Here is a 22913-nt window from a genome sequence, read left to right as displayed (position 1 = left end):
CTCCTCCTTCTCAGATTTTCACCTCCAAATGGACAAACCCCAATTATGTATATTTTTGTATCTTCATGAAGTATCATAATCTCCCTCATGAGGGTAATATTTCCTACATAATCATTACATGTGGTAGACAGTGCATTCTTTATCATCATTATGAGTCTCTAACAATCCCTCTTGCACTATTTAAGCTTTGAATCATAGTATTGAATTTCTTTGTGCCTGTCAATTATGCCTTGTCATTTCTTTTTGCTTCCTTTTTTCATTATAAGCCTTATAGCATTTTCAGAAGAAATCAAAACTAGGACTCTGTATCTAGTATATCTTCTTCTCATCTTCATTGTTATCTCCTTAAGCCTTAGGGGAAAATAGAAATGTTAGGTCCAACTGATGATGACCTTCCATAGGGCATCTTCACTTAGATTCCCCACATTAAAACATTTGACTTCCAATATTTTTGTTACAGTGTATGAAATGGCCTCAGAATTCTGATCCAAATCTGTTTCAGAATACCACTCTTAGGAAAAATAGCAGTACAATTATGTACAGACTTCTTTAGACAAATCTGTATGATTAGGCAACTAAATTTATGGGCATTAGAAAGCAAAAGGAGTTTGGGAGAGAGGAATGAGACAGTTCTGTGTACCAAGTGTGGTCAGAATACTAAGGAAGAAGTACTTATTTCTGCCTGGGGAGCACTGAGAAAGGCTGTAGATGAAGTGATAAATGAGCTAGGTCTTAAGGGATAAGTTTGAACTAATCAAATAGAGGAAGACCGGTTGGTATAAATTATACAAGGTTTAATTCGGGGTGGGGGACAGAACTGTAGCTCATAATTGCTAGAAACAATGTTATGTGATTATATAGAAAGGAGACCCAAAGGTAAAACCAAAATAGGCTTTGTTTTGAAATATACTAAGACATTAGGACTATTAGGCCTTAATGAGTGATCACGGACTGCCAAGATCTCATTTATAGATAGTTTATCAATTTAAGTGTTATTGTTTTATGTTCTTACATTTATGATAGGGAATGACAAGTTTATCAATTTAAGTGTTATTGCTTTATATTCTTATATTTATGATAGGGAATGACAACTGATGATAGTTTCTCCTTCTGAGTCTCTTTCAAGATTCTCAGTAAGTGTAACTAAAAGAGTATCCTAAGTTTATAGGACAATCAGTTGAGGTGGATGTAAAGTTTATTTTTATCCAAATAATATTTTCATCCAAACAGTGGCACCAGAAAACGGTTGTTTAAAGTGAATCTTCTTTAGTAACATAATTAATAGTTGGTCTAAAAACAAAAATAGTTGGACTAATGTGTGTGTACACGTAACTCTGTGCCCAAAAAAGGAAAAAATATACTTTTTTGGCTGCCTACAACATATTCTCAAAATTAGGCCATAATCTAGATGGTGGCTGTATCATATTTATTATTTTTCAAACTATACCTAAAATGTTATATTAAAGTATTAAATATAATTAAAATTAAACATCTGGGGGGAAATCAGTGAAAACTTTCAATGACAAAGGAAATATAAACTTAAAATTAAGTAAATGAAAAAAGTACAATAAAAACACTACAAATACAAATCTCTGGGACACACATACACAGTATTCAGAGAAATTTATATTAACTTAAAAACTTATAAATGAAAGTAAACATGTGAATCAAGAAGTTAGAAATATAACAATAAATTTGAGGGTAAAAGGAAAGAAACAGTGAAGATAAAAGCAAAAAATAGTAAAACAAAAAGATTCTTTGAAAAACAAATCATTAGCTAAGAAAAAATGGTAAAGGTACAAATTAACAAATAAGAAATAAGGAATTAACAACAGTAAAAATTAAGGATCATAAAACATTACTACTGTGTGAGTTACTCGTTGCATTATAACAAATTAACCTAAAATTTAATAACTTAAGGGTTCAACCAGAGGTGTGGGGTTTGCTTTCAAAATAGCTTATTCATATTACTGGCTTGTCAGTGTTTGCTTTTAGCATGAGGTCCTTGTTCTTGACAAAGTCTTCTCTTCCGGGATACTTGAGCATCCAAATGACATGGTAGCTGGCTTTTTCCTGAGTAACAGATCCAGAGAAGAACAAGGTGAACTCCCACAAAGTGTCTTTTATTCCCTATCCTCAAAAGTCACACACTGTCAGGTGTACAATAGCTAAACAGGTCACCACTCTTCTGTTTAGGAAGGGATTGACATATGGACATAGAAATCAAGAAATGAGAATGATTGGAGCCATTTTAGAGGATTTCTACTGCGACTATGAAATGTTTGAAAATGTGAAATTTTATATGCAAATATACTTCATTGGAAGTGCTTCCAGAATAAACAGAACAATTACCAAAGAAAGTCATCTAACAGCTTCCGTGAAAAGCCCAGATACAAATAGATTTATAGAGGAATTTTTCCAACATAATTACAATTCAAGCTGTTCTAAAGCAGAGAGAAAAAAGATCTGTTGTTGATTGAAGTGAGTGTAACATTGAACCTTACACAAAGAAAAACTAATAAAAATTGCACTAAAAAATTTTGGACTCTGGAATAGACTTGAGTTTAAATCCTAGCACTAGTTTACTAGCTGTTGAGACATGGATAGGTCATTTAATTTGCATGCCTCCATTTTCTCACCTATAAGTTAGTTAATCATACCAAGGATTAAGTGACTTAATAGAGTCATCCTTCAGTATTCATGTTTTCTTAGACTCAAATAAACTTTCGGTCTCATAAAACTAGGAGGCCAGATGCGGTGGCATACACCTGTAATCCCAGTGGCTCAGAAGGCTGAGATAGGATTGTGAGTTCAAAGCCAGCCTTAGGAAAAAGCAAGGCACTAAGCAACTCAGTCAGACCCTGTCCCTAAATAAAATACAAAATATGTCTGGGAATGTGGCTTCATGGCCAAGCTCCACTGAGTTCAGTCCCTGGTACAAAAGAAACCTAGCATGGGCTGTAATTAGTCAAAAACAGTGAAATCCCTGTTATGATAGAAATATATACTATGATTTCAGAGTTTTTCTATTGTATAATTCCATTAAAAGAGTTTTAACAACATAAAAATCTATTATTGTACATCCACATGACTTTTAAAATGGCCCAAGGAAATGACACACATACATACAACTTGTATTTATACAGTCTAATTTTTCTGAGTAAAGAAACCCTTTCTCAATGTGTTATTTGCAAGTCCTTTTCAAGAAGTCTATAAGATCAAACCTATTTTTATAATGGTACCAAGATGGCAGAATGCAATTCAATTCATATTACACATATAGAGCACAGTTTTACAAGTTACTGATTGCATACAAAGTATTTTCACACCATTCATATCTTCACATGTGTACTTAGGGAAATGATGCCTAACTGGTTCCACCATCATTCCTACCCCCTTGCCTCCTCCCTTCCCCTCCCTCCCCTTTGCCCTATCTAAAGTTCCTCCATTCCTACCGTGCTCCCAACCACCACCATGAGTCAGCATCCTCATATCAAAGAAAATATTTGTTTTTGGTGTTTTGGGATTGACTTGCTTCACTTCACAGCATCATATTCTCTGAATCCATCCATTTACCTGCAAATGTCATGATTTATTCTCTTTTATGCTGAGTAATTTTCCATTGTGAATATATACCACAGTTTCCCTATCCATTCATCTACTGAAGGGCATCTGGGTTGGTTCCACAATTGTGCTGCTATATATATATTGCATTGGCTGTGTCCCTATAGTATGCTGTTTTTAAGTCCTTTGCGTAGAAACCCAGGAGTGGCATAGCTGGGTAAAATGGTGGTTCCATTCCAAGTTTTCCAAGGAATCTCCATCTGATTTCCAGATTGGCTCCACCAATTGGCAGTCCTACCAGCAATGTATGAGTGTGCCTTTTCCCCCACATCCTTGCCAACACTTATTGTTATTTGTATTCTTGATAGCTGCCATTCTGACTGGAATGAAATGAAATCTTAGAGTAGTTTTGATTTGCATTTCTCTCATTTCTAGAGATGTTGAACATTGTTTCATATGTTTGTTGATTGATTGTATATCCTCTTCTGAGAAGTGTCTCTTCAGTTCCTTGGCCCATTTATTGATTGGGTTATTTTTTATTTTTTATTTTATTTTTTTGGTGTTAAGGTTTTTGAGTGCTTTATATATCCTAGAGATTAGTGCTGTATTTGATGTGCTTGTGGTAAAGATTTGGTCCCATTGTGTAGGCTCTCTATTTACTTTCACTAATTGTTTCTTTTGCTGAGAATAAGCTTTTTAGTTTGAATCCACCCCATTTATTGATTGTTGGCTTTAATTCTTTTGCTATAGGAGTTTTATTAAGAAAGTTGGGGCCTAATCCCACATGATGGAGATTTGGGCCTACTTTTTCTTTCATTAGGCACAAGGTCTCTGGTTTAATTTCTAGGTCCTCAATCCACTTTGAGTTGATTTTGTACATGGTGAGAGAGAGAGGTTTAATTTCATTTTGTTACATGTGGATTTCTAGTTTTCCTAGCACCATTTGTTGAAGAGAGGCTATCTTTTCTCCAATGTACGTTTTTGGCGCCTTTTCTCATATAAGATAACTGAAGTTATGTGGGCTAGACTCTGTGTCCTCTATTCTGTACTATCTATTTTGGTGCCAGTACCATGATGTTTTTGTTACTATTGCTCTGTAGAGTCTGGAATAGTAATCCCACCAGCTTCACTCTTCTTGCTAAGGATTGCTTTGGCTATTCTGGGTCTCTTATTTTTCCAGATGAATTTCATGATTGCTTTTTCTATTTCTATGAGGAATATCATTGTGATTTTGATTGGATTGCATTGAATATGTATAGTGCTTTTGGTAGTATGGTCATTTTGACAATATTAATTCTGCATATCCAAGAACAAGGTAGATCTTTGCATCTTCTAAGGTCTTTTTTGTGTGTTGTAGTTTTCATTGTAGAGGTCTTTCACCTCTTTTGTTAAGGTGATTCCCAAGTTTTTTTGAGTTTCTGTATCCTATTTGTATCCCTTTAATTTCTTTCATCTGTCTGATTGCTCTGGCTAGAGTTTCAAGAACTATGTTAAGTACAAGTGGCAAAAGAGAGCATCCCTGTCTTATTCCAGTTTTTAGAGGGAATGCTTTCCATTTTTCTCCATTTAGAATGATTTGGCCTGGCGCTTAACATAGATTGCCTTTACAATGTTGAGGTATGTTCCTGTTATCCCTAGTTTTTCTAGCATTTTGAACATGAAGGGATGCTATATTTTATAAAATGCTTTTTTCACATATGAGATGATCATATGATTTTTATATTTGAGTCTATTACATTTATTGATTTCCATATGTTGAACCAACCTTGCATCCCTGGGATGAACCCTACTTAATCGTGGTGCACTGTCTTTCTGATATGTTTTTGTATTTAATTTGCCATAATTTTATTGAGAATTTTTGTATCTATATTCATATTGATATGAAGTTTTCTTTCTTTGATGTGTCTTTGCCAGATTTTGGAATCAGGGTGATATTGTCCTCATAGAATGTGTTTTTCTATTTCATGAAATTGTCTGAGAAGTATTGGTTTTAGTTCTTCTTTCAAGGTCTTGTAGAACTCAGTTGTGTATCCATCTGGTCCTGAGCTTTTCTTGGTTGGTAGGCTCCTGATAGCATCCTCTATTTCTTTCCTTGAAATTGATCTGTTTAAATTGTGTATATCATCCTGATTCATTTTGGGCATATCATATGCCTCTGGAATTTTGTCGGAGTACAAATTTATTGGAGTACAAATTTTTAAAATAATTTCTAATTATCTTTTTTATTTCTGTAGTTTCCATTGTAATATTTCCTTTTTCATCACTGATGTTAGTAATTTGGATTTTCTCTTTCCTTCTTTAAGTTAGCATGGCTAATGGTTTATCAATTTTATTTATTTTTTTCAAAGAACCAACTTTTTGTTCTGTCAATTTTTTGAAATGTTTCTTTTCTGTCAATTTCATTGATTTCAGCTCTGATTTTAATTATTTCCTGTCTTCTATTGTTTTGGGGGTTGATTTGAGATGTAATGTTAGGTCATTTATTTGATGTTTTCTTCTTTGAAGGAATGAACTCCATGCAATGAACTTTCCTCTTGGACCTGCCTTCATAGTGTCCCAGAGATTTCGATATGTTGTATTGGTATTCTCTTTTACCTCTTAGAATTTTTTAATCTCTTCCTTGATAAATCTTTTGCAACCCATTGTTCATTCAATAGCATATTACTTAGTTGCCAGGTGTTGAAGTAGCTTTCATTTTTTTATTTTATCATTGATTTCTGATTTCATTCCATTGTTTTCTGATAGAATGTAGTGTAGTGTCTCTACTTTTTTGTATTTACTAAGATTTGCTTTGTGGTATAATATATGGTTTGTTTTAGAGAAGGATCCATGTGCTGCTGAGCAGAAAGTGTATTTGCTCGTTGATGGATAATATACTCTATATACGTCAGTTAAGTCTTAAGTTATTGATTGTATTATTGAGTTCTATAGTTTTTTTGTTTAGCTTTTGTTTAGAAGATCTATCAAGTAGTGAAAAAAGTATGTTAAAGTCCCTCAGAATTATTGTGTTTTGGTCTGTTTGACTCTTGAACTTGAGAAGAATTTGATGAATGTAGATGCTCCATTGTTTGGGGCATATATATTTATAATTGTTATGTCTTGTTGATGTTTGTTTATTTTTGGTATTTAACTTGACTTGGTTTCTCCTTTGGTTGGCTTTTCCTTTATTGTAGTTCTTCCCTTTGCAGATGTTCATTGTTGGTTTTCATTCCCTCCTCGTGGAATATTTTGCCAAGAATGTTCTGTAGTGCAGGCTTTCTTACTGTAAATTCTTTTAACTTTTGTTTATCATGGACTGTTTTTATTGTCAAATCTGAAGCTGGATATAAGATTCTTGGGTGCCATCCACTATCTTTTAGAGCTTGGTGTATGCTTTTCCAGGATCGCCTGGCTTTGAGGGTCTAAGTTGAAAAATCTGCTGAACTCCGAATTGGTCTTACCTTATAGGTAATCTGATTTTTCTCTCTTGCAGTCTTTAAAATTCTGTCCTTATTCTGTATGTTATGCATTTTCATTATAATGTGTCTTCGTGTAGCTCTGTTGTAATTTTGTATATTTGGACTATAGGCCTCTTGTATTTTATTTTCCAATTCATTCGTCATGCTTAGGAAATTTTCCAATATTATTTCAGTAACAGAGTATCTACCCTATGAACTTATAGTGTCTTCTAGGTTCTCAGCACTTCACAGAACAGTGGGAGACAAACAACAACAATCTCACAGAAAAGTAGTACTCCTATTGCTTGGGAATGCAGCATTTCTCTAGCCCACCATTTTGAATGATAACTTATCTTTTGACAAGTTGGAGAATAGTCCTTTTTTAATTCTATCAAAGAATTTTTGTATTATTTCTTGTTTACCAGTAAAGTCTAGGCCTCGAGATTTCTTTTTGGAAAGATTTGCTTATGAATTTTAATTTCTGTAGTATCATGTTATTCAAATTTTAAAATTCTTTTTGACAACATTAATTAATGGGTTTTATAGAAATTTCTCCACTTTGTCTAACAGCATAAGGTTGTTCATAGTCTACTATTTCTTAACCTTTTCATGTCTGTAAAATTTATTCTGATATCCACTGTTTCATTCCCAACATTGGTTATTTTTTTTACCTCTGTTTTTTTTCATCAGTCTTGCCACGGTTTTGAAAATTTGTATTGATCTTTTGAAAGATAATATTTAGGCTTTGATTCTCTTCTTATTTTTCTTTTCCCTTTGGGCTTTGTTGTTGTTGTTGTTGTTGTTGTTCTTTATCTGGTATCTTGAAATAGATAATTTTTAATTTTTAAAAAATTTTTTTAACATGTGCATTTAACTCTATAACTTTAAGGTAGGCAGAGCTTACACAGCTTTTTATATTATTATTTAATTTTAAAATATTTCCTAATTTCCTGGTTTCTTCTTTTGAGTTCAATAAAAGTCTCTTTCTTAATTTATGAATATAGGCATTTTAATTTTTTCTTTATGATTGCACTATCAGAAAACTTATTTAAATTACTTTATCAGTAGCAATACATTCTTCAAAGAACTAGACAAAAACAGTCTTTGGAAGAATGAAAGACCCAGAATAGTCAAAGAATTTTAAGCAAAAAATGCAATGCTGAAGGCATCACAGTACATGACTTCAAATTGTACTACAGAGCTGTAGTAACAAAAACTGCATGGTAATGGCATAAAAGCAGACACACAGATCATTGGAACATGATAGATAGAAGACATACACAAATCCACACAGATACAGTTATTTGATCCTTGATAAAGGTAACAAAAATATTCGTTGGAGAGAAAGGACAGCATTTTTAACAAATGATGCTGGGAAAACTGATTATCCACATGTAGAAGAATGAGATTAGATCCCTATCTCTCTCCTTGCACAAGTCAAATCAAAATAGATCAAAACCCTAATAATTATATCAGGACTAATTATGCAACTTCTAGAAGAAAACATTGGGTCAACACTCCAGATTTTAGGCCCAAACAAGGACTTCCTCAGTAGGATTCCTACAGCTCAGGAAACAATGCTAACAATTAAAATATGGGATGGCATCCAGTTAAAAAGCTTCAGCACAGCAAAGGAAATAATTAAAAATGTTAAGAGAGAACTAACAGAATGGGAGAGAATCTTTTCTAGCTACTTTCCTGACCAAGGATTAATATCTAAAATGTATAAAGAGCTCAAAAAACTTAACACCAAAACAAATAAATAACCTAATCAATAAATCAGCAAATGAAATAAATAGATATTTCCCAAAAGAAGAAATACAGATGGCTAACAAAGATGAAAAAAAATGTTCAACATCTTCAGCAATTGGGAAATGCAAATCAAAACTACACTCCAGTTACAATGGCCACCATCAAGAATACAAACAATAATAAATGCTGGAGAGGATGTGGGAAAAATGGAACACTGTACATTGTTGGTAGGATTGTAAATTAGTACAACCACTATGTTAATCAATATGATGGTTCCTCAAAAGGCTAGGAATGGAACCACCCTATGATCTAGTCCTTGGTATTTATTCTAAAGAATTAAAAAGTCAACATACTGCAGTGATACATGCATACTCATGTGCATAGCAACACCATTTACAATAGCCAAATAATGCAATCAGCCTAGGTGTCCATCAGGAAATGAATAGTAAAAGAAAATGTGGTATGTGTATACACACACACACACACACACACACACACACACACACTGGAATTTGTTTCAGCCATAAGGAATAACAAAATTCTGTCATTTGCAGAAAAATGGATGGAACTAGAAGACATAATATGAAATAAGCCAAACTCAGAAAATCAAGGCTTGTATGTTTTCTCTCATATGGAGGCAGAGAGGGTAAAAGGAAAAGAAACAAGGTGTTGGGGAGTCTTATGAAAATTAAAGGGAGACCAGTAGAGTAGAGGAAAAGGACCAGGGCAAGGAAGAGAGGAGAGAAAAGGAAAATATTATATTGTTATATCAGTGATGCATGAATATGTGACAATGAATCCCACTATTGTGCACCAATAAAATTATGGGATAAAAACAGAATAAATAATTTTAGCACATAAATCATTTCATCCTTTGGAATTTTGTGTCTTCTTGTACATGTTTTAAAATAATGAGTATTCTGTAGTTTGATACTAAAGTCTGTATATATCTTTTAGATCCCTTATATTAAGTTGTTTAGTTCTGGATCCTGATTGGGTGTACATACTTGTTCTATCAGTGCTGATTATAGTATTTCTGTCAGTATTTTATAGGATTTTAGTACTTATGTCAATATTTTACTTTAAATATTTTGAAGCCATTTCTCAGATACATACAGATTTTGAAAATTTCTTCTTAGTATCTTGAACTTTTGTCACTGTGAAATATCTATCACAGGTAAAACTGCTTACCTTCAACTTTACATCTATGATTAATTTAACTATCAGCTGTTTTATTAATAGTTTTTAATATGCTGAAGATTAAACCCAGAGCCTCAAACATGCTAAGCAAGTACTCTACCATTAAGCCACATTTTTCTGAATATTTTTTTATATTTATTTTTTAGTTGTAGTTGGACAAAACACCTTTATTTCACTTATTAAGTGCTCTACCATGAGCCACAATCCCAGCCCCCCTTTCTGAATTCTTATGTTTTCTATGTATTCATTCCTTCCTTCCTTCCTTCCTTCCTTCCTTCCTTCCTTCCTTCCCTCCCTCCCTCCCCCCCCCCCCCAGAGGCACTCTACCACTGAACTACATCACCAGCCCCTTTTTAGTTTGTGCTTTGAGACAGTGTCACTAAGTTGCTGAGGTTGGTCTTGAACTTGTGATCCTCTTGTCTCACCTTCCCACGTTGCTGAGATAACTGGAGTACACAACATGCCTTGTTTGTTTTCTTAGTACAGGCCGATAGCATTCCAATTTTAACAGAAGCATTTACTCTGTTTACATTTAATATAATCACTAACATACACACACACACACACACACACACATTTGGGTTTAAATTGTATTGTTATGTGCTTTTTATTTATCTCATATATTTTCTTTTATTTCTGGCCTATTTTTTTGTTCTTTTTCTTTTGATCACTTACATTTTTCCTTCTGTTAGTTCAGAAGTTTCACATACCTTTAAAGCTATTCTTTTTGTACTTAAAGATCACATTATAAATCTGTAACCTATCAATGTCTATTCATTGGTACTTGTATTTTTTTCCCCAGATAATGCACAAGGATTTTGACACTTTAGCTAGTATGTGACTTGGTTATCATTACTGTATATTAACTATCTATTTATTTTAAATCCAAAATATACCATTATATTTTATGTAGTCAGTATTCATTTAGACTCACATATTTGCTATTGCCTTTTATTTATTCTTGCATCTCTTTTCTTAAAGACAGGTCATTTTCTGTCTGCCTTTTAGTATTTCCCTTAGCATGGGTCTGCCAGTGTCAGGTTCTCTTCATTTTTTTCTTTTTAATATTTATTTTTTTAGTTATAGTTGGACACAATACCTTTATTTTATTTATTTATTTTTATGTGGTGCTGAGGATCGAACCCAGGGCCTCGCATATGCTAGGCAAGCTTTCTACCACTGAGCTATAACCCAGTCCTTAGGTTCTCTTCCTTAAGATAGTTTTATCTCACCTTCATTCCTGAAAGTTGTTTTTGCAATGTATAGAATTCTAGGTTGAGAGTTAATTTTTTCTTTCATCGCTTTGAAAATATTCCGTTGTTTTCTGCCTTCCATTATATCTGTTGAGCTTTGAATCTAATAGTTATTCCTTATTTGCAGGTAATTGATTTTTTTCCTCTCTATTTTTAAGGTTTTCTCTTGCCTTGGATTTTTATCAGTTTTATGTATCTAGATATATACATCTATTTAGTCCTATAGGCGTTTTTAAATCTTAATGTCTTTGTTTTTTAAATGCTGTGTGATTATCTTGTCAGTATTTCTTCTATAGGATCTATGTTGTCTCTCCTAGTATATCATTTAAACATGTTAGATCTTTTTATTGTGTTTTCTGTATTTTACCTTCTTTAATCAATTTTCTGTTCTTTTGTTTTTCCCTGCTTTATTTTAGATTTTTCTTCTGACTTAATTTTCAGACTGCTAATTCAACTATACCTTTTTATCTCCTTCAGTATGATTATTTTAAGTTGTCTTATAGTCACAATATCTGAAGTTTTTGAGGACTTTCTTGTTTTGTGGTTTTACTAGTTTTCATTTATATTATCTTGTCTTCTTTTATACTTGGTTAGTTTTTACTTGAAAAATTACTTGGAAAACTTTTGAGGGCCAAGATGATGTTACTTTTATGATCCACTACTGAGAGTCCTCCAATGTGTATCTTCATTTTTTTTTTCTGCCAAAATTTAAGGCACTGACAATCAGGAATCACTTTAATCCAGTTTTAGGAATTATAGTTTTCTGGACCATTCCGATGACTTAAAGCCAGGCTATAGTGTCTTCAAGGACTGTTAAAATTTCAGTGTACCCTTTTGCTTAGAATATAAATCTTGGGAATCCCAATGTTAGGCATCATGTTACCAGGCAGCAACCCATATCCTTTTATTTTTTAACCTTGGGGTTGGCAAAGTTTTTTGTTTTAAAGACCAGAAAATACATATTTTAGTCTCAGGTACTGTTCTACAAAACAGTCATAGACAGTGAGTGAATTCCAGTAATGTATTCCAGTAATGTTTTATTTATAAAAATGGGCACAAGGCTAGATTTGGCTCATGGGTCAAAGTTTGCCAACCCCAGCTATAGTCTGTCAAAAGCTCTGCTTGAACCCTCTGCCACCTCTTCCGAAATTCAGATTAGTTCTAAATACTGAGCTAGCCTCTCCTTGTTCTACCCTCTTAGCTCTCTAGTATTTTCAAACATATGTATATGTTGAGTTTTATGTTTGGCCTAGTTGTTCTTAGCAGAAGATTTAATCTGAAAAACCTGGTGTGCCATATTAGAAGCTAACATCACATGTGAGGTAACCAGTTTTTTAAAAAATAAGGGGATCTCTCCCCTCCCTATAACAAGAATGGAAATTTATGAGAAAATGTATCTCACTAGTGTTCTGTAATATATAAAATTTTTTAACAAAACCAAGTTTCAAGATGTTTCAATAGTCTTTCTAAAAAGATTGTACATTCCAATGTTACAGAGAACTGTTATCTATCAAAACTTCCTTTAATGATGGAAATGGTCTGTATCTGTACTTTTCTGTCTGATAACCACCTGTGGCCTATTGAGCACTTGAAATGTGGTTGGTGTGCCTGCAAAACTAAATCTTTAATTTTAATTGACCTAAAGTTAAATAACTACCCCTCTGTCTGTTTACTTTGGAATAGATGCAGCTTAGATTAAAATATATATATATATATATCTCAGAACACAATGGGTTCTTATACTCCCACCCATCGATGTGTCTATTTTCCAGTGCTCTTACAAGAACTCTTTTAACTTGAATGTGTTGTGTATATGATGTCTCACTAAATATCCTAGGTCCCACAGAATGTTTCCATTTATATCTACCATTCATGTGGTGTGATGGAAGTATACTTGTTACCCCAATTAAACAACATAAAATTGATGAAGTCAATTTATTTTCTAATATGAATTTTTCTCTGCAGGGAAAGGGGCGTGTTCATCGAGGAAACTATCCAAGTCCATCCTCTCCAGTTACAGTTCGGTTGCCTTCTGTGTCTGATGTCCCCGAAGAGACCTCGGCTAGCGAGGCAGCCACAGAGACTGACATCACAGAACAGCAGCAAGCGGCTATGCAGCAGGAGGAGAGAGTATTAACTGAACAGATTGAGAACCTACAGAAAGAGAAGTGAGTACCCAGGAGGAAGGAGAGAGACCAGTTACTGTCTTTTTCATTCCTTCCTTCTGTTCTTCCTTTAACTTTCCTTATTTAATATATCTTACATGTCAAGCACATTTCAGGTGATACAGGAAATGTGAAGATGACAAAGGCATTTTGCCTATACTCAGGTAATGTATGAAAGTTTTTATCTAAGGAAAGGAATTTCCATGAGCTAGAAGACTTAATGCTGCTGTAGTGATGATTCTGAACAGGCTAACTATGAGAAGTTTATACTATCCACAGAGTAATTTAGTCTTAGTTAAGATTCATCTGGTATAAGTTAGGAGAGCCAAGATGAGGTACAAGTGTCCTGACATGTTAGGGGACAAAAGGAAGAATAAGAATCCTGATGTTAAAGCAAAGTCCCTTTGAAGAATGAGCATCACAATTTTCTGAAAGAAAGTTCCACTTGGCTACGGATCCAGGAACTGAATGGTCAGGATAAGGCAGCACTCTTAGTAGGTGCCTGGGATACTGTGTAGAGAAGCTGGTTGCAGTTTAAGAGAGAGACCAATTAGAAGTTCTGTTATCTTTGTCATCACTGGGGCAGGGGTGGGATGACACTACCTGTTAGGGATATGAATATCCCATAGTTCTCCCTGAGTGTACTATGCACTGATTCTGGTTGACTTGATGAGTTTTAAAGAGTCCTAAAATTATCTTTCTTCTTGAGTTCCTGGAAATTGCATCTTAACTTTCAGAATTTGATTCACAAGGGGAAGAGAGTATTCACTGAACAAATTGATAACCTACAGAAAGAAAAGTGAGTGGCCAGGAGAATGGAGAGAGACCAGGAATAAGAGACTATCAAAGTATGTTTTGTCAGTCAGGATTGATTAGACCATAAGGTCAAGGTAATATATACTGCCCGGGCTCACAATTTGGTAGAAGAGTAATCTGAAAAGAGGACCTATGTCACCTTTGGTGAGGTTGGAATTAGAAGTATCAAGGATAAATAGTAATTTGCTAAATGGGGAAAGTCTTTGCTGAAAAAGGAAGAAGTTTGAGTGTCTCAGAGAGGTGAATGCACATGGCAATTGTAATCACTATAGTAAATTACTGGTGAGATGTCCTTGAAAAGATTGTGTATCTCAAGCTAGGTAGACTTCAAGGGAAGTTGAGAGAGGGGTTTAACAGGGAGACTTGATTACTTGATTTAAAAGGAAGTAAAAATTGGAAAGATAAAGAAGCAGTAGATAGAGAAGGGAGTACTGGATTCAGAGTTGGTGTATTTCCAGGTAATGATTAATTGCAGGATCTACCCATTGAGAAAGTTATGTATATAAAGCAGAGAAAAAGAAGGTATAGACATAAAGGAACTTTGTATTAGGGCTTTGAAGTAAGTTTTTACAAAGATATTAATTGAAATAGATTGAGATATTATCAGGAAATATTGAGAAAGACTAGGAGCCAAATACCAAATCCCTGGGGGAATAAGGTGTGTGACTGAGGTAGATGGGTACTGTGATGAAGAAGAATAGAGCATACTATGACTAAGAGATGACACAAAACTTGAATGGCTGAAAAACATCAGTGTTTTACTTTATCAAGAGGCCTCTCTGTGACCAAGGTAGAGAATAAAGTCTGTATCCAGTTAGGAAAATTAATGGAAAACAGTTAAGGAACTGATAGGAATTTAGAGATTACCTATTTAATCTCTTTGTTTCCTGGATGAGGAAGCTGAGGTTCAGAGAGGAAAGAGTTTAGAACCCTCATCTGCTAATTGTTTGTCCAGAGTTTGTTTTTACCAAAAGCCTACCCTTAACCCTGTCATTGGTCCTAGGTTTGTTGTTTGTTGTTGCCTTGTCCTTTAATTTAAGAGTAGGTCCTCATCACTACCCCAGACAGGGATAAGAAGAAGAGCTCTTTGCTATTTGGATTCTTAACTTTCATGAAAGGTCTTTCTTTCTATTATTGTTCTTCCACTTCCTATCAAATGCTAATGGATTTATTTGTTGAATCTTATAGGGAGGAACTAACATTTGAGATGCTTGTACTGGAACCCCGTGCCTCTGATGATGAAACCCTTGAGTCTGAAGCCTCCATTGGGACTGCTGATAGCTCTGAAAATTTGAATATGGAGTCAGAAGGTACCACCTCTGGAAGATCAGGTAAATGAACATGTTAAACTAAAGGCTTTAGATTTCTTTTATAAAGTAAGAATAGAATTCTCAAGCTAGACAAATTCCTTTACTGGTGCACTGACCTTACCTGAAAAGGTGACAAAGTCCTAAGAAAGCATTTTTCTTTATACAGCCTCCACGTAAATTGTTTATCAGACCACCCCTTCAATGTAGTGTACTTTTTTGTTAATATTTTTTCTTGTATTTACCATGGAGAAAAGCCAGTAATCATATGTTGTTTTACTGTCCCATGCCCCTTTTCTAAGAGTGGGAGGCAAGAATTGTTTCCCCTGCAGTAAGATGGATCCATATACCAAAGGGGGCATTTATCTGGGTAGTGTGTCTCAGGGAGGCAGAACTTACTATATATACATCTAGACACGTGAGTTTTGTTGTTGTTGTTGTTTAGTTGTAGATGGACACAAATTATTTATTTTTATGTGGTGCTGAGGATCGAACCCAGTGCCTCACACATGCAAGGCAAGTGCTCTACCACTAAGCTAAAGCCCCAGCCCTCCAGATAGTTTTTTAAATGATATTTTTTAGATCGCTACTGATGGCAGAGTTGAACATAAGGATTTCCTTGGGGCTGATTCTGAAATGATGTATGTATAAATGGATGGAGAGCTCTTTTTGAGTTATGAATGTGCACTGAGTAAATCATCCTGGACCCTACAAATTTTAGCTATATGTGAACAGTGAGCAGTTTCATACATGAACAGTGATACCTACTCAGTGCATCACAATTTTCTTTAGAGGGAACTGTCATTTACAACTTTGGTCTCTCTTTGTATTAGAGAGAAGCTTAGCCCTTAGCTCTCTAAAAGCACCTGGAAAGTCTGAACCTTCAAGCAAGTTGAGAAAGCAGCTAAAAAAGCAGCAAGACTCTTTGGATTCAGTGGACTCCTCCATCTCTTCATATCTATCTAACACTGCATTGTCTCACGGCACCAGAAAACGATTTCAAATTTATTCTAAATCTCCATTCTACCGAGCTTCCTCAGCTGGTGAGGCCCTGGGACTAGAAGGACCTTTGGGCCAGACTAGACCCCTAGAAGAGAGGCCTCAGTTCATCAGCAGAGGAACCTTTAATCCTGAAAAGGGCAAACAAAAACTAAAGAATGTGAAAAACTCACCTCAGAAAACCAAAGAGACCCCAGAGGGGACAGTCATGTCTGGCCGCAAGAAACCTGTAGACCCAGACTGCAGCTCCACCCAACAGCTAGCACTCTTTGGAAATAATGAGTTTATGGTATGAACTAGCAGATGTGTATCCTTTGTGGCTAGAGAGGTAAACACATCTCATCTTGGGGCCTCTTGTCTCAGCATATGGCTAAGACTTTCTATGCTGAATTCCTGGGCCTCCTACAGAAGTGGAAAGGCCTCTTTGAAGTCTGCTGGGGATGGTGCCAGCTGTGCCTTGGCTGCTGTATTTGAGTCTATTTCACTAAACAAAGCCACCTTGGGCTTGGGGATTTTTGTCAGCTATATGTGCCTCTTCCTACCCTCTTTCCCTTCTCAGAGAGAGAAGTTGGACTGGGGGAGGTGGGGGTGTTGTAGACCTAAGGGACCATCTGATTTCTGAAATTTGAAGAAAAATATAAGCTTTCTTAACTATGAAAGCAAAAAACCTTTGGGTTTATTTTAGGATAGTTAGGAGCTAAAGTAGAGTATGATTTTTTTTTTCCCAAGGAATTTATAAATGAAAAGCCTAAGCCCTCTATTTTAAAATTTTAACTTGTGATATTTTGGGAAAAGTAAAAAAGCTATTGTTTCCATTGAGCCATCAGAACCTGTCTCAGATATCTGGTTATACAATGAAGATGAGAATACATGCTTTGTTTTTTGATGATATTTAAAGTCAAAATAACCAATGCTGTTTTAACTGCTGGTTAGTTTCTGCCAAATATATTGCATGGGCTGAAGTTTCAGTAGCCATACTATTCTCATATTCACTGATCTTAAGGTCAGATTCCTCTAATTTTTGTTTAAATGCCCCAGAGACAATGATCCCTAAATATTTCTTCCTAATCCATCCAGGTTTTTCTCTTTGTATAGATTAAATTGTAAAGACCACATATGAGCCTATTATCTGCTGTGGATTCCCACCACAAACTCAAATAATGTGACCATCTAATCACGTCTCAAAATATTCACACAAAACATTGCATGATAAGTGTTAGAGAAAGCTGCCAAAATATAAAAAATTTTAATATCATCCATCTAATTTTCATCTTTTTCTCCTCAGACGATCAGTATTAAATAGATGGACTACTTGAAGCTATTTTTGTTTATATAATGGTTACTGAAGTTTACTGTAAATATACATGTACATTATGCATATTTCTTTTTAAACTTGTGTTTCCCTTCTTCCCATGGAATTTCTTCCCACAGATTAGGGGCCATTAGATAGGGGCTGACTGCCACTCATTCCTGGGTTGAGGGAAAGTAAGACCATCTTTTTCATTACTGGTGGTCTCCACACACTTAAGTTATCGTACTAGTTGAAGCATCTTAGCATTAGAAATTTGGTTTTGCTATTTATAATGTATAAAAAATGAAACATGATAGCCTTTCTTGAGATAAGTATGTGAAAATGTTTATTTTTAAAGTTACTAAATGCATCTTGTCTCACTACCACATGCACTGTTCTGAAAAAGAGCCTTTACCACCTGTAACCAGAATTTTGGTTATTCTTCCTTTTCATACTTCTTTGCTTTGAAGTTATGTTTTGTTAAGGCAGAGTCTCTCCTGTTACACAACACTGAACCTCATGCGACTGCCTCAGTGGTCATTGGCCAGCCTCGCAGGTCAACTTAGAGCACTATTCTGCGTGGCAGCTAAAGGTAGCAGGAGCCTTCCCTCTCCCTGATTTGAGTTCAGAATTGAATCGGGGAAAGGAAGTTTTTAAAATCTCCATAATAATGATGTTTAATCAGTGAATGTTGGGTTTTATATCCCACAAACATCTGCCACCTTGTTCATGTTGTCCTGATGAGTAATGAATGTTAAGCTTTTGAAAGTATGAAGTTCAGAGATGCTCCTAAAGCACCTCAGCATGACTGTGTCCAGCTAGGATGCTGCTTCCTGGGCCCTATGCCCAGCTGCACAGTCTGTGTTTCAGTATTCTTGTGAGAGTAGTGTGCTGCTGGGCATTAACTGTTACTTTCCAGAATGTTGGTTAAATACCATGTTTTTTTAAAAAAAATACCCTTGTGAATTATTTTCTTTGTTCAAAAAAAATGGCCTGGGGAACAGATCTTGGCACATGTTCTCCCATTTAAATCTTTGTAGGGCTTTTTTTTTTTTTGGTCAGTTTTTGGCAGTTGAAAAAAAAATAACTTCTTATATAGGTCACTTTATAGGAACTAGTTGGTGAATGTTAAGAGACTTTATAATTTTTCTCAGGGACTTAAGACCTGAATTTGGACAAAATTAAATAAAAGATATTTGTTTTTTCAGTTGCTAGATTGTGAATTTCTAGTCATTTAACAAGCTGCCAGAATGGGGGGTGAGAGATGGAGAGATCCATGCAATTTTAAGAATGTCTAAGCAAGTGTGGGCTCCCTCTTTGAGGGAAAGAGAGCTATTGTTCTCAGAATAACAGGCATTGTTGGCCTGATAAAGAGATGAAGCCATAACTCTTTAAACCGTCAGATCCAAGTCAGAACCAAATGCTATGTCTACTTCCATTTGTTCTTAAATGGTCCTCTGCATTGTTATGTCACCACAAAGTGATGTTGCATTACAATCATTCATGATTAGGATATTTAAACTTAATATATGTCAGATTTATGATTTCCTATTGCTTCTCCTTTGCTTCTTTTCTTTGATCTCAGTTGCCCCAAAGAAAATCTCCACATGGCAGTAGTGGGGCAGCACCACATTTGGAGCCCATACTAGTCACATTATGCATTTCCAACCCCAAACAAAATCTGGTTTTTCTGGGCTGGGGTTGTAGCTCAGCGGTAGAGCGCTTGCCCAGCATGTGCAGGGCACTGGGTTCGATCCTCAGCACCACATAAAAAATAAATAAATAAAGGCATTGTGTCCAACTACACCTAAAAATATAAAATTTTTTTAAAAAATCTGTTTTTTCTATTCTTCCCACTAAAGCCAATGTATCCCTGTAATTGCATATGTATGATGGAAAATGTAACAGAAGCAGAGAAGTATAATTTCATTCTAGATCACAGATTGAAGTGCGTTAACAGAAAAAGCAGGATTCTGGAAGTGATATACCTAGTTTGCAAAGTACTTTGTACTTCCTGCCATTTAATTATTTGACCACACTTGGCTTCTTAAAACACAAAGGGATATATAACTTTCTACTATGAGCCTTGAAGAGTCAGAAGGACCTTAGATTGGGGGATATTTCCATGCTTTTGGAAACTGCCAGAAGGCTAGTGAAGACTTCTGTTTGTGTTGCGTCACAGTAGGGTTGTTTTCAGGGTCAAAGATGGGTTCACAGAGGGTGCTGTAAAGTTAGGGTCTAACAAGGTTTTGCAGTCCCCCCAGTGCCTGTGGGCCATGTGTTTTTAATTGTAACTAATGAATGTGTGCCTATCACAAGCACTTTGCTGAACTAGAGAGAAGGGAGTCTAAGATGCATTCAAAACAAGGTTTCAATTGTAAAAAGAAACAATCCAGATGGCTTTCTCATCTGCCTCTTTCTAGGATTTTTGTTTCCTTGGTGGGGAGCTAGACTTGAGGCTTGCATCATTCTGTATTGGAAAAAAATGTTATACTCACCTGTTCTTTTGGGATCACTTCTCAGCCCTGTCCCCAACACCATGCTGGCCTTGGTGGTAGAATTCCTTGCTGTATGTGGGAGTTCTTTTTTCTATGACCCTCGAATACTTGTAACCACTTTTCTTTGGAACCACTCCCACATTGATTTGGTGTTAAAAGGATAACAGCAAAGTGATGATTAGAGAGATAGATCTATTAGGTCTTATTGATCTCTTGTTTTCAAAAATGTTCTACCAATGAGCCTATCACCTTCTACGCATTCATTCTTTTTTTTAATTGGTTTTATTTTTAACCCATCCATTCTTAATGCCTATTTATCATCCCTCTGAGGTCATATAAAAGTTGCACCTCTTGAACCAAGTGTTTGTATTTACTATGGGAAAGGTGTGGACTACAGATTAGTATTATATTATTTTAATGAATTTAAAGTAATTTATAAGTATGCCGAGTGTAAATTTTTAAAAGACTATGTATTATGAAAGGACATATCCTGTGAAATATATATCATTTTACTGTGTAATAGAATAATTCTATAAGAAGAATGATTTATTTCACCCACAGAACTGATTACATTCCTGATGCAACCAAATGGCACTTTGTAATTTCTGTTTTTGGTGGGGGGCAAGGCATCATCTGTATAAAGTGCAGTTTGTGTCACTCAAAGTATGCACTGTATGGCTACACAAGAGCAGCTTGATGAACAAATCACCCCATGGCTCATTAAAGAACAAAACTTCCAGAAGCAGCAATATGTGTGCTTTGTTTTCTGAACATCCTGTCTCCCACATCCAACTCTCAACCCCCAAAGAACAGCAGTGATTTCTTAGTTACAGTGATGAATTTTAAGGAAAGGACCCAACCCCAAATTGACAAAATGCAGAGGTGATAGTTATTAAAACTCAACTGGGTTCAAATGAAAGTGAGATTCAAGGGGTCAGCTTTTCTGTAATAGATACTAGCTGCTGACAAGACTGGATAGAGAGATCCAGCACTCACCTGCTCCTCCACAAGGTAACAATGCAACAGGTATGTAGCTGCATTTTGAGGTGAAAAATCATGGAGAACACTGAACATCAGCAGAAAGAAAATGAAACCTTATAAGATCCAGAGATCTGGGACAACAGTATAAGAGGAAAAAAATGTTTAGCATCTGCTACCCCAGCTCCATAGCTGAGGAGGGGAGGGCAAGCCATCCTTCTGGAGGGATAGGATAAAAGAGTCCTGGCAAACTATCAGCATATATATTAGCAATCCTAGCTGTTGGAAAGTATCACAGCCCCCACAGGCTTTATATTAAACTATTGTGTTAATTAATGTAAAATAATTTTTCAAGTTACCTGAAATCTACAGAGTAGTCTTACTACTCTGTGGAGAATTTTATATCATCCAGTGATGCCTCCAGGGTGCTGTAGCCAGGAGCCATTTCAAATAAGGACCTATTGTTGAATTTGGGCTGCTCCAGGGGTCTGGAATCCCTGCATATTTCCATCTTTGGGATCCCACAGACTTCACTGCACTGGCTCAACCAGTGACTGCCACAGAAATCAAATGTGGCTCTGTAGAGTGACCCTGAATTAAACCTGCTTGGTGCCCTGCACTATAGGGGATAGGTGTTGCAACATGGAGGGTAACAATGCTGCCTTGGAGAACTGGGAAATTTAGTAGCTTGCCCTCTGAGGAAAAGAGTGTGTACAACCATGCAGTCTATACTGGTGCTGGGACTGAAGGCAGTCACTCATGTGGTTCCTGCCGCTCCTATTTACAGCACCACTCTTAGGCTTCTAAGAGAATGGGGAAAAGAACTCATTTCACTGCTGCCCTGCCTACTGAGGTGTGCTGGGGTGGCCTTGAGCATCATTGTTGTTCTTGGTGTCCCTCCCGCACAGACACACAGCCTAAGGAGGTCCAGAGAGAAACTTGACCCAGTGTTGACTGTGTCTTGCTCTCCTGTAGGCACTTTGGCTGAAGGAGACAGGATGTGAGGAGCCTCAGCTGTCACCCCATCTCTAGGCATACACAGCCAAGGGAGGCCTAAAGATTTCTGCCTAGCTCTAGCTATAACCTGCCCACTCTTATTCTCAGTGGGCACTGTAACTCAAAGATTTGAGGGAAGAAAAGGCCCTGTCATCACCCTGTCTCCTGGTGTGTATGGCTTTGTGGGAAGAAGCAAGGTCCTCCTCCTTGGTGAGCACACCCATATTAGCAGCAGATAGGAACATCAAAATTCATACTGCTACTACACCTACATGCCCCATACCTTGACTGACTATGCACTACTGTCAAGATGGAGTGAGTGCCACAGAGGGTTGCTGTGTCTCCTACCACCACCTCTCTCTGCACCTGGGTCTCTACCATCATTTGGTCAGAGTACAGGCACTTCAGGCACCTCAACACCACTGGTGCAGCCATTGCCACATATTCTTACAAGTAACAGAGTGTTACTTGTCTGAACAAACCCCAAACAATAGGGGCCATCACTCGCTTTGCGGGAGTAGCCACACAGTAGCCCACATACTGCTATCTATACTACACCAGCCTCAACTGCTAAGAGGTCCCATTCTTGAGTGGCCTGCAGATTCAGTGAATCTCTGACTTTTGACATGGTATGCACTGGGCCCAAACTCACTAATC

General features: G+C 36.1%; 1 protein-coding gene across 1 annotated transcript in view; it reads left to right on the top strand.

Moving 5' to 3' along the window:
- The window catches only part of Myo9a (myosin IXA), a 263115-nt gene extending 242099 nt beyond the window's left edge, over positions 1 to 21016 (top strand). The window contains exons 41-43 of the mRNA XM_076851030.2: positions 13172 to 13374; positions 15376 to 15518; positions 16328 to 21016. Of these exons, the coding sequence (XP_076707145.2) occupies positions 13172 to 13374; positions 15376 to 15518; positions 16328 to 16788 (807 nt within the window). The 3' untranslated portion in view covers positions 16789 to 21016. The remainder of the gene's footprint in view (positions 1 to 13171; positions 13375 to 15375; positions 15519 to 16327) is intronic.
- The last annotated feature ends 1897 nt before the right edge of the window (positions 21017 to 22913 follow it).

The sequence above is a fragment of the Callospermophilus lateralis genome, chromosome 3, assembly GCF_048772815.1.
Source record: "Callospermophilus lateralis isolate mCalLat2 chromosome 3, mCalLat2.hap1, whole genome shotgun sequence".
Lineage (NCBI taxonomy): Eukaryota > Metazoa > Chordata > Mammalia > Rodentia > Sciuridae > Callospermophilus > Callospermophilus lateralis.
This window is presented reverse-complemented; position numbering and strand designations above follow the sequence as displayed.